At 39.0% G+C, this 12,165-nt stretch overlaps 1 protein-coding gene across 1 annotated transcript in view; it reads left to right on the plus strand.

Moving 5' to 3' along the window:
- tmprss3 (transmembrane protease, serine 3) overlaps positions 1-12,165 on the plus strand; it is a 127,825-nt gene that overhangs the window by 115,150 nt on the left and 510 nt on the right. Inside the window, exons 10-13 of the mRNA XM_023337092.1 lie at positions 1,856-2,025; positions 4,121-4,216; positions 4,327-4,469; positions 9,130-9,282. Of these exons, the coding sequence (XP_023192860.1) occupies positions 1,856-2,025; positions 4,121-4,216; positions 4,327-4,469; positions 9,130-9,282 (562 nt within the window). The remainder of the gene's footprint in view (positions 1-1,855; positions 2,026-4,120; positions 4,217-4,326; positions 4,470-9,129; positions 9,283-12,165) is intronic.

Raw genomic sequence — 12,165 nt, forward strand, 5'->3', positions numbered from 1 at the left:
CTGGCCAGCTCAGGTTCTGTTTGGAGAAGGGAGAAGTTGGTAGGAACCAGGGTTGAGAGATCTGACAGAGGAATTCATGGAGAGGGCGTACAGTCTCAAAGGTGGAGAGCCATGGATTCAGGTAAGTACAATGGAGGCTCTGAGGTAGTAATGAGGAGAGAGCTGGCAGGCCATGAAGTATGGAGCCCGGCTGGGTGAGGAGCAAGTAGATTTGATCCTCTGACAGGATATGATTCCAGGCTTGACTCAAAAAAATCTCTTGATCGAAGAGATGGCCTAACAAGATTAGCTTAGGATGAGAGGTTAAAAGTCAAAACAACAGTATTCAGCAACATGAACTTGAGGCTTGATTCTTACCAACAAGTGGGACCATCGAGCGATGAATGACTGTTCTGCCGGTTCTTAAGAATCCAGCAGCCGATCACTAGAATCAGGTGCAGGTGCAACAGCCTGCTGGAATTCTCCCACGATGATCCTCTTTAGGAAGACCACTCACAGAACACAAACCTGAATCCTAACAGACGTGATCATATCCAGTTCCTTTGTCCTTGTTCTTACTCCTCAGTAGCTTATTCAACTTGAGATTTTTTGCAGTGCCCTTGCCTTTTTAATGTGTGTATTGATGATTTATCTAAACTGTTGAATCAATGTCAGGTTGGCAATAGAACTATCAACCACCCGATGTATGCTGACGAGCTTGTGATCTTTTGTCCATACAGTGCTGGTCTGGAGGAACTGTTAAGGGTTTGTTTTCAGTATGGATTGATTTATTATATTAAATATAATGTAAAAAAAGAATAACATCATGATTGTCAAGAGCAAATAAGACACTAAATTATCTTTCTCTGACTTCACTCTGCTGCTAGACAGCATCCTCCAGGTCAGTGATGAGGTAAACTATTTGGGACATTACATTATTGCTCACCTGTCTCATGATAGAGACATTTAAGCAGCATTGTAGGCAAATGTACAAGCTAATGTACTTCTTCGGAAGTTCTCTATGCGCTTATTATCTGTCAACACTGCACTCTGTAAAGCATATTGTACTACACCGTATACTACCCACCTGTGGTGGCTTTACAGGAAAAACAGTGTGCATAAACTTCAGGTTATGTATAGTAGTGTCATGAGGATGATGCTTAAGGTGTCACAATAGAGTAGTGTCAGTCAGATGTTTGTAAATGCCAGTGCACTAATTTGTGCTGCTGTGGTTTGAAACATTATGTACAGATGTATGTGTAAGTTAACCGATTCTGTAAACGGCATCATTCACACCAACCAAATCTTGTTCAAATCTCAGTTAGGTTCTTTAGTTTGTGGAATCACTGGCAACTTAGTTTATGTGGTAATAGATTATATTGTTTTATTGTCTTTTTGTTGTTCTGTCTTTGTTTATTAAGGGCCATATATGTGTTTAAATAAAAAGGTTTGATCGATCGATTGATTAAACTTCTCATTCATCCTTTCACCCAGGTAAGTTTTGAAAGTGAAGGTGAAGCTGAACTTGTACCTTGTACAAAGTGGGAGGCATCTGCCCAAGTGTCTGTATTAAATTACCAAACATCAGATGAACATGAAAGGCTCATTTAAGTGCAAAAAGATTGTCTGAAACAAATATAAAAATAAATAGAAACAGGGTAGCTTCAAAAGTAGAGACACAGCTAAGAAAATCAATATCAATATCTTTAGTACAGACCGCTACAAGAAATCTTTCCTCCCAACAGCCATCACAATCTACAATAACTCTTTGAAGAATTAATGAGTTACAACATTTAATTTCCTCTTGGGATTAATAAAGTATTTTTGAATTTGAATTAGAATCTAATGTTTTGTTTGTCTTCTTGTCTGTGGCCAGATTTGAAAACTCTTCCCTGTGGACGGTTCATGTGGGGCTGACAGAACAGCTGATCCATGGTGCCCATTCTCTGGCTGTAAAGAGAATTATACGCCATCCTCAGTATTGGCAAAAAGGACTGGATTACGACATTGCACTGATGAGGCTGCAGGAGCCGCTTGTTTTTGATGGTACTGGTAATGTTTTCCTAGCTATTACTTAGACTAAATTTTCTTATGCTTATGAACTCATGCTTTCTTCTAATTTATTCATGGCAGTTCAGGTTCAAATCAGTTCACTTTCTTCTGCTTATCAAACAATGCAGTTACATTCAATTTATTATTAAAATTGGTAAGTGAAAAGGTTTTCTATCTAAAGAAACCCAGCAGTACTCTGAGTCACTGATTTGCAGCAAAGACTCCTGCTGGACAAGCATATGGGACAGTGGACTGATTGCATTGGATCCTTTGCAGCAATCCCTCATTCTGAACATGCTTGTAGCATGAATTTAAGATTGACCTGTAATTTTGCAAAAGCAACTTATCCAATTATCAAACAATTATTTGATAATTGTTGTCTTAAGGTATGGAGGCTGGGAGGGAAAGTAAGAGAGATGAGTTTCATTTTAATCAAATCAAACTCTATGACAGGCAACATTTTCTTAAAGAAAGCTGTGGGTAAAATACATCAGTATGGGGGATTTTTACTGCCTAACTTTGAGCAAAAGTGGTTCTTCGAAAGGGGACCTTACAATTTCCATCTAAAGCCGCTCTAGTAGATCTGCTATTTGTCATGATACCATGGTATCATGATGTGGCAGCACTAGATTGAAATCAGGAATATTCTGTAATTTAAATTTCTGGACCCAAATAAGTTGCTCAACAGCGCCACCCTGGGAATTTCACCCAGGGAATATTACCTTCTTCTTAAGGCACACAGGTTTGGTCATGCATCGATGGAGACATCCGAGACAGTTTCAAATGTACAAAAAGCTGTTTATTAAATTCTTTTAAAATACTCTTTTTAAAACCAGTTCTTCCTAACAAAAAAAAACTGAAGAAAACAGAAGAAACTACAGTAGCTGAGGTTACCGGCAGAAGGGGCCACTATAGGGACGGCATCCAACAAACACAGCAAACAAAAACCCTTTAAAGCACCAGATGCAGTGAGACAACCCAAACTCAGGAATCACGGCACACAGAAGAGGAAGACACCGTCACCACACCAACACCGCCACCGGACCTCAGCAACTGCCAACGGAAAAAGACAATTAATAAATGCAACAACCATAAACTTAATACAACAAAAGAAAAACAGTATCAGCCCAAATAAATAAACAGTTATATAAAGAACCAAAAAGGGCTGAAAACAAAATAAATAAGAAAACCTAGAAAATGCAAGTTAAAATATCATCAGCACCAGGTATGGCCCTCTGGCCACGTCGCAGCAGGAGGCGCACTGGGCTCGCCGATGCTGCACTCCAAACACCACCTCAATTAGGGCGTGTAGCCGCCACCACAGTCCAACTTTGATTAGTAACGTGCAGAAATCCGGGAGACAACAGAGCATCAATGGCCCAAATATGGGGAGACCTATAAAAGTTAATTAGTCACCGTTTCAAATAGAACTGCAACAAACTGGTGCTTACAATGAGCGTTAATTCCTTACCTGCCAATCCACACAAACGCGCACACACACACTCGCTGAACGAGGAAGAGGAGGAGAGCAGCACAGTAGCGTTTCACCTACGATCACACTTAAATTTAGATTTTTTGACAAATAACAATAGTGCAGGGAGAGAGAAGACCTACCACAAGAAAATCAGAGCAGCATGCACCACACTTGGCGATATGTTGCCTTTTACCGCCAGAACCCAAGAGACGTGGGCCACACAGTGGGATCATGAAGAAGACATGTCTCCGACTGGACGCAGCGGCTTCTTATATACCACGCCCACTTTACCCAACCGGAACTTCCTACCTTGAAACTGTTTGTGTAGAAATACGTATATTTTTAAAGGATAAAATGAAATGCTGGTGTGTTCTGACTCATTTTAGTCAACATTGTAAAAATCTATGTATAGGAACTGTTGCTTTATTTTCTGTGTTGATTGAGTGTATTACATTGTTTTTTTAATCTTGAAACTACATCTGTTGAGAAGTAATGCTATATAGATAAACTGAACTGAATGGAATAGATTTTGCTGGTGTGCATGTAATCCAAACACATGAGATAAACATACAGTAAATATTGTCAAATTCTCTGAGATATACACATTTTCCATAGGCCTTGTGGAACCCATTTGTTTGCCTAACTATGGAAAGGAGTTTACAGAAGGTACAATGTGCTGGATATCTGGTTGGGGAGCCACAGAAGAAGACGGTAAGTCTGTGTAGTTTGTCAATCCAGTCTCCTACATAACGTTAAATTTGAATGTTATGATAAAATTCTCTCTAAATATTTGCTTTTCATTTTTTAACTAATGTTGCTAGGAGAGTCCAGTGTTGTTCTACACTCAGCTATGATACCGCTCATCTCTACCAAGACCTGCAACCAGGCAGATGTTTACAAAGGCCTAATCTCTTCTTGGATGATATGTGCAGGATATCTGGAAGGAGGAATTGACTCCTGTCAGGTACAGTTTGTTTCCATTTAACATGGAAAACAGCAGTATTACAAAAAACATGGGATGTGCTGAGATGGCGCAGGGGTTAAGCACAACCCACGTAAGGAGGGCTTAGTCCTCGACGTGGCTGTCGCAGGTTCAATTCCTGGCCTGGCAACGTTTGCCCCTTCTCTCATTACCCACTTTCCTGTCAATTAACTATCAAATAAAGGCCACTAGAGCCAATAAAACCTTAAAAAAACATATTGCCTTCTTCTTTATTGCTTCTATTTCCATGATGCCGCAAATGGGTACTTCTGTGTTTTGGTGCTCTCTGCCTTGTTTGTTTTTATGTCTAAATAACATGAAGAGTTATTAGACATACTATTTCTATGTATTTATTACCAATCTTTGTAGCATTTGCTGCAGATTTAGCATATCTCTTGACTAAAAAAGTGAGTCACCGCAAAAGAGGATCGAGAGGAGAGGTTCTTGTTCGGCATCGCAGACGTGGACTACACATAAATTTACCTAGGATTTTCCTCTCTAACATTTACTAACTCAGCAAGAAAGTGGCCCTACTGATGAGTAGGAACAGAAACTTCCTCTTGTGCACTATGCACAACATTATTATTAAATGTTAGACCACAGCAGGGAACACTTTGAGCCACTGTTATGCTACTGTAGCCAAGTAGCATAGAAGTGATATTAAGCCATTATAATTTACCACCACTAGAGTGGGCTGTTTTCCTCTAGTGACCACAGAAGACTTTAGGAATTTAAAGGAAGCCGGAACAACGCTACTTTGAACACATGTCTCACTAGCTCGGTTGGAGGGAGTTTCAAGCTTAGACGATCTGTGGGGAAGAATGGTTGCCGGCAAGCTTGCCAGGTGTGACATTCTAGATTTAACCATTTCACTATAGCAATGGGCTGCACAGTGGCACAGTAGGTAGGCTACCTGCTGGTCATGGGTTTGATTCCCGGCCCGGGGTCTTTCTGTATGGAGTTTGCAAGTTCTCCCTGTACATGCGTGGCTTCCAGTCCAAAAACACAACTGCTAGGTTAACTGGTCTCTCTAAATTCTGCTTAGAATAGAATAGAATTCAACTTTATTGTCATTGCACTGTCACAAGTACAAGCAACGAGATGTAGTTTGCATCTATCCAGAAGTGCTCTACGAGATATAAATATTTATTTACAGATGTACAAGACTATGTATGTATGGACTATAAGGGGTTATAGCAAGAGATATACTGTAGATATTGTGTATAAATATAAATATGGGAGCTATATGCACAGATTATACAGAATATACAAGAATGTTAGGGAATGGATTATAGATAAATAATGGCAGATAAAATTTACAGGTTGTATGTGTGTGTGAAGAAAACAGTCCGTGATGTGTGTGTGTGTGAGGATAGTCCATGTGTTATTGTTGTATGAGAGGATAGGGGAGTACAGTCCTTATAGTTTATGTTTTATGTCAGGAGGCGTTCAAAAGCGTGACAGCTGTGGGAAAGAAGCTGTTCCGGTGCCTGGTGGTTCTGGTCTGTAGGCTTCTGTAACGCCTCCCAGAGGGCAGGAGGGAAAAGGGTGTGTGTGCTGGGTGAGTGGAGTCCTTTGTGATTTTCCCGGCCCTTTTCAAACACCGCTTCCTGTAGATGTCCTTGATGGCAGGGAGCGGTGTCCCGACAATGTGTGTGTGTGCATGGTTATGTACAGATGTGTGTTGGTTGTTTGTGTGCACACACACAACCACCTCCAGCACACACACAACCACCCTGTTTGTCTCTGTGTTGCCCTGCAATGGACTGGCGATGTGTCTCGCTGGAGATAGGCACCAGGACCCCTCCCAACCTCAAGAAAATGGATGTCTCTTTTGAGCTAACTGAGGCTGTTTATGGAGACTGCTGCAGTTGTTCATGCTCATGTTTTATTTTCTTTTTTTTTTCTCCGAAGAGTTTTTGCAGCGCTAGTGGCTCGTATTTTTTCGACAGTAGGCAGACAGGAAGGAGGGTGAGGAAGACATGCGGCAAAGGTCGTCGGGACCGGGAGTCGAACCCACGATGTCCGCGTCGAGGACTAAGGTCTCCAAACGTGGGGCGTGCTAACCCCCTGCACCACCACAGCAGGCCCCGTTTTATTTTTGTTTTAAACTTTATTCTATGCACTCCAAGTTGTATTTAACACTGGTTCACGTATGTGGAGTAGTGCGGGAATATAGACCCCAAAGCATATTTTGTGTTTGGTTTGACCCTAGTTTCACCAGCTCACACTACTGTGGGTGGAGCCTATCAGACGGTGCCTCAAGTAGCTCTCAGACTTTCAGACTATGTAATGGTTCATCTGATCCCTGCTTACAGGCAGTCAAACATGCAAGGGGGATGTCAAATAATTGGATCAACATGACTATGGAGGAGCTACAAACCTGACTGGATTCCACAGATTGGGAGATGTTCAGGGTGGCTACAGACAATCTGGATGAGTTTACTGATACTGTGATCTCATATTTCTGTAAGAATAGAAAAATGCACAGGGGTATATAATTAAATAGAATATATAATATAATATAATATAATAAAATATTATTAAATAAGTCTTGGTTCACAGGTAAACTCAGGCAGCTCCGGCTGGAGAAAAAAGACAGCATTCGGGAATGGGGAGGGAGACAGCTACAAAGAGGCAAAATACAAAAGGAGGCTTAGCAAGGAGGTTAGGAAAGCTAAATTACTGTATTCTGAGAGACTCCAACAGCAGCTTTCTTCCATCAACTTTAGGTAAGGTAAGGCAATTTCATTTATCTAGCACATTTTCAGCAATAAGACAGTTCAAAGTGCTTTACAAGAATGAGAAGGAAATACAAACAAAACAAAAAAAACCCAAAAGAAAGACAAAAAGGCAAAAGTATAAAACTGCATACTTGGTTCAAATGTTGAATAAGAATAAAAATAAGTAGTCCATAATTTATGAACTAGTAGGGGGTTCTCTGGATTATTGTTTTGATAAAAGTAAATGTTGGTTCTCCTTGTTTGATTCTATTAGTCAGTATTTAGCTAAATGTGGGTTGCGGTTGTCCTGGGTTGAGTTCTAGATTTGTACAATGTTGAGTTAAAAGTTGGTTCTCCATGCTTTCTTGTTCTGGGTTGTTAAGTAGATGGTACTTTCTACATTTGTTCTAGATTTGTAAACTAACAGGAGTTTTTGTAGTGCTTGCTCCAATATTAGAAGTATAAAGCTAAATGTTGGTCTAAAGTAGTAAGTACTTCACCGTAGAGTAGCTAAACTCTGCTGCAGCAGTAGAACTTGGACTGGTTCTAAGCAATTTTGTGTTTTTGGTTTGCACTCCAAGTGTTCTCTTGCTGTCATAAGAGCACAAGCAAGGGAAACTGGCCCTCAAATGGAAATAAAACAGAAGTAGTTTGGCTTGTCAATCTAGCCAACCCAGTGTTTTACATCATCTTGACAGGCAGATTGGTATGACATATAAGTTCTTATTTTATTTGAAGACTGCAAACAGAAGAGTTCTGTGGTGGTACCAGGGTAAAGCACAACTCATGTATGGAGAGCAGTAATGTCAGTAACGCGTTACTGACGTCGGACCACTTTTTTCAGTAACGAGTAATCTAACGCGTTGCTATTTCATATCCAGTAGTCAGACTACAGTTACTTATCAAAATCATTTTGCGTTACTATTTTCTTTTGGAATTTAATTTTATTTCCTCTACGCGTCTTGTCGAGTGATAGCCATTTTTATGCGGCAGTATCAGCAGCGACAGAAACGTAAGCAATGGAGGGAAGAGAGAGATGCGCATTTTGTTGGTAGAAAAACAGGAGCTACTTTGAGTTTCTGTCGCCAAGTCCGATTACTATAAGCGGCTGTGGGATTTAAAAAAAATTTTTTTTTAAAGTCGCTAGCAAATGTAATGAGTCGCGGGTTGCGCTTTTTGGGCACGTTTTTTAACGTGAAGTTGCTCATTTGGGCTTGGAAATAAGCAGACAGAAACCCCAGAGGTTTAAAATCCTTAGAGTTTTCCAGACAATAGTGGACCACACAGAAACATGCACAAATTACTAACAGGTTTTTTTGTACTGTAACCATTAAACATTCTCCCCTTCAGTTCAACCTTGTAAGTGGAGACACATTGTTGATGTTACCTTTATAAAATAACTTGCAATTACCGTAAGTATTGGCAAAGATCAATGTAATTTTCACAGCGTTGTTGTTAGCAGCTGCTGAAAGTAACTAAAAAAAGTTACTTTTAATGTAACGTAGTTACTTTCCAAATCAAGTAGTCAGTAATCTAACTGAGTTACTTTTTCAAGGAGTACTCAGTAATCCGATTAAAGTTACTTCTTCAAAGTAACTATGCCATCACTGATGGAGAGCTTAGTCCTGGAGGTGGCTGTCACAAGTTCAAGTCCCGTCCTCAGGACTTTTCCTGCATGTCTTCCCCCTCTCTCATTACCTACTTTTCTGTCTGACCACTTTCAAATAAAGGCCAATAAAACTAAAAAAAATACACACAGAACATGTAAAAAAATTAAAAAGTGTGACTTGTGCGTTGCTTTCTTTGTAACATCCATTTTCATTGCTGTGAGAGATCTCTATTAAGTCATACTAGAAGTAGGAATAGCAGAATATTTGAATAAGAGGTTTACATCTATTTTTGCATGTACATTTTCACAGGGGGACAGCGGGGGTCCACTTGCATGTGAAGACTCATCCGTGTGGAAGCTTGTTGGGGTAACTAGTTGGGGGATTGGCTGTGCTGAGAGGAACAAACCAGGAGTTTACACTAGCATTACAAAGGCACTCAGCTGGATCCGCCTACAGATGGAAGTGAGTATGTAAGACAATTCAGTCTGTTTTAGGGTTAGTCTTGAATTTGCACCTTAAAGCTGTAGTATGTAGTGTATATAAAAAAGCATTTTTTGACATATATGCTGTTAAGCCCAGAACTAAAGCCCACTTCTGGGGTTAACAAGAACTATGTCTGTGGTCTTTCATTTCCTTACTACGTTCCTCACAGTGGGAACCGACAAGTTAAATCTCCGAGGTAACTTTTTGTATCCTTCCCTTAAACTATTATGTTGTACAGTCTTTGTTTTCAGATCATTTGAGAGTTATTTGAGGTCCCCGTGATGCCACTCTTATTTGAAGAGTTTCAAATAGAACATCTTGCAATTGGGCAACTTAAATACCTTTTCTCATGATTGGCTACACCTGTCTATGAAGTTCAAAGCTTAATGAGGTTACCAAACCAATTATGTGTTTCAATAAATCAATGATAAGTAGTTAAGGGTATTAAATAATAAAATAAAACATACAATAATAAAATATATATATATACATATACACATAACCTGCATTTTAACTCGAGTCGAGCAAATCTCAATCTCGTAATCTGTTGATGACAATGACAAATAAATCTTATCTTAAAATGGTAAGGGTACCCAAATTTTTGCACCTGTCTAAATTTGTTTTAATCATATTGCCCATTTTCTGTTAGTCCAATAAACTTCATTTCAATACTGAAATCTTACTGTGTCCATCTGCTATTACATATGTCAACTGAAGTAGCTATTCCAAACACCCAAATATTTGGAAATAAAAATAATTAAGAATAATTAATAATATGGATGCAAAAACATTTTGATATGACTGTAAGTATCATCCAAAGTTAAGGAAATTTACGCTGATAAATTGGCTGGGTGATAAATGTATCCTATATTTTACATGTATATAGGATATAATGTAAACAACACTGTCAGAGATGCAATAAGTTTATAGCAGGTGTGTGAATGATTTAATCGTCTGACTGTTGATTGCAGCAATTCACATTATTAGCAGAAAGAGAGGGCCCCAAAACCAAATTTTTCTTAGGGCCCTATGGTTCTCCAAACATGACGTGTGCCATGACATCCAAAGAGTTAAATTTTGTCATCCGATCAGAATATGTTCTCCCAGTATTTTACAGGCATGTTCAAATGTTATGATGCAAACTTTAAACAAGCTTCAGATTCTTCTTTAGAAATGGAGTCTGGTATGATGAGCATTCATACAGGCCATGTCTATTGAGTTAATTGCTTGTTGTTTTCTTTGAAACAATTGTACTAGCCAATTTCAAGCTCTCTACAAGTGGTACATGGGACTTGGAGAATTCTATGGATAATTCCTTTCACTCGTCTGTCAGAAATCTTGCGAGGAACACTTGGTTGTGGCTGGTTTGTGATCAAATGATGTTGTTTCTATCCATTATGGCCCCAAAAGTGCCAACTTGGAACTTTCAGAAGTTTAGAAATCCTTCTATATCCAATGCCATCAAAATGTTTTGCAACAACAACGTTGCATAAGTCTCGAGTCCTTCATACAAACTATATTCGTAGTGATATTCGTCACTACGAATATCATAAGATATTCGTAGTGACACCTAGGCCACCTTTTCTGATGGTGGCCATCATTTTGGACTGAACCAGCCAATATTAATTTGCATCGACAAGGGACAGAATTGCTTTCTGATTTGTGCATTAAGTTTGTCTTAAAATGGTCAGAAAAAAGAACTTTCTAATGAAACTTGTCAGGCTAACCTTATTCTGAGAAATTAAGGATAGTTTAGTTTTAACTTGATTGAAGATAAACTGTGAGCATTACATGGTTGAATCACATGTTTTCACAACCACAGTTTATGCTTTGGCTAAACAAATAGTTCATTTTTTAAGGGGGCTAATAATTCTGACTCTGGTAGTATTTGTTTTTTGTGAAAGAATTTGGTTTCCGTGTGAAGAGAAGATTAACGTAAGCATTCAAAATTAAAAGTAAAGATGTGCCTTTTCTAAACATCCTAGTTTAGAAAAGCTGTTTTGAAAACTCATTGATCTGTTTATAGCACTTAAGATTTTGTTTTTAAAAAATACTCAAGTTTATTGAAAGTGAATGTTCTTGAAGACTATCAGACACTACACTATTAGGTGTTTATTAGAAGTCTAAAGCTGATTTAGCTAAGAAACGATTTGTGAGTTAATCCAAACCTTGGAACCTCTCTCATACCATTCAAATGACTTTAGCATATAAGCCCAACAACTGCATTTTGAAGAGTTAGCGTATGACACTGAAACATTTTTACGCTTTTGTTAAAAGTGAACTGTTCCCTTATGTTCTATTTGTGTTACTAACCAATTTACTACTCTGTAATTAGCAGCAGGTACTGCTGAATGTAAGTAATGTTTGGAAATTACAATTCATGCTGAAAAATTGAAAAAAAAAAAAGATTTCCCCACCTACCCCCCCCCAACACACTTTTATGTTAATGTCAAATCACAACTGAAACTGATGAAAATTGCTTATACTGGCCTTTGAGAGTGAAGTGACAAAAAATTTTGTAATGGGAGAGGGAGAAGACATGTGGGAACAGCTAACAGGCCGAGACCTGAACTTGTGACAGCCGCATCGAGGACCGAGGCCTCCGTATCTGGGTCGCCTGCTTTCCTCCTGCAACCTGTAACCGTTATGAACTTTTGATTCTACAGGCATATCCAGTAAAGATGTGCCTGTAGAATATTTTTGTGAATTCAGTCATTTCCGGAACTCAAATTAGTAAAACACAAAGAATAATTACACATAGACAGATGTTTTCAAGCCTTTGTTAATTAGAATGAATTCCCACAAAAAGCAAGCTTAGAATGTTACATCAGACATAAAAAGCAACAGCAAGACCAGGAAACA

The sequence above is a fragment of the Xiphophorus maculatus genome, chromosome 7, assembly GCF_002775205.1.
Source record: "Xiphophorus maculatus strain JP 163 A chromosome 7, X_maculatus-5.0-male, whole genome shotgun sequence".
Taxonomy (NCBI): Eukaryota; Metazoa; Chordata; class Actinopteri; order Cyprinodontiformes; family Poeciliidae; genus Xiphophorus; species Xiphophorus maculatus.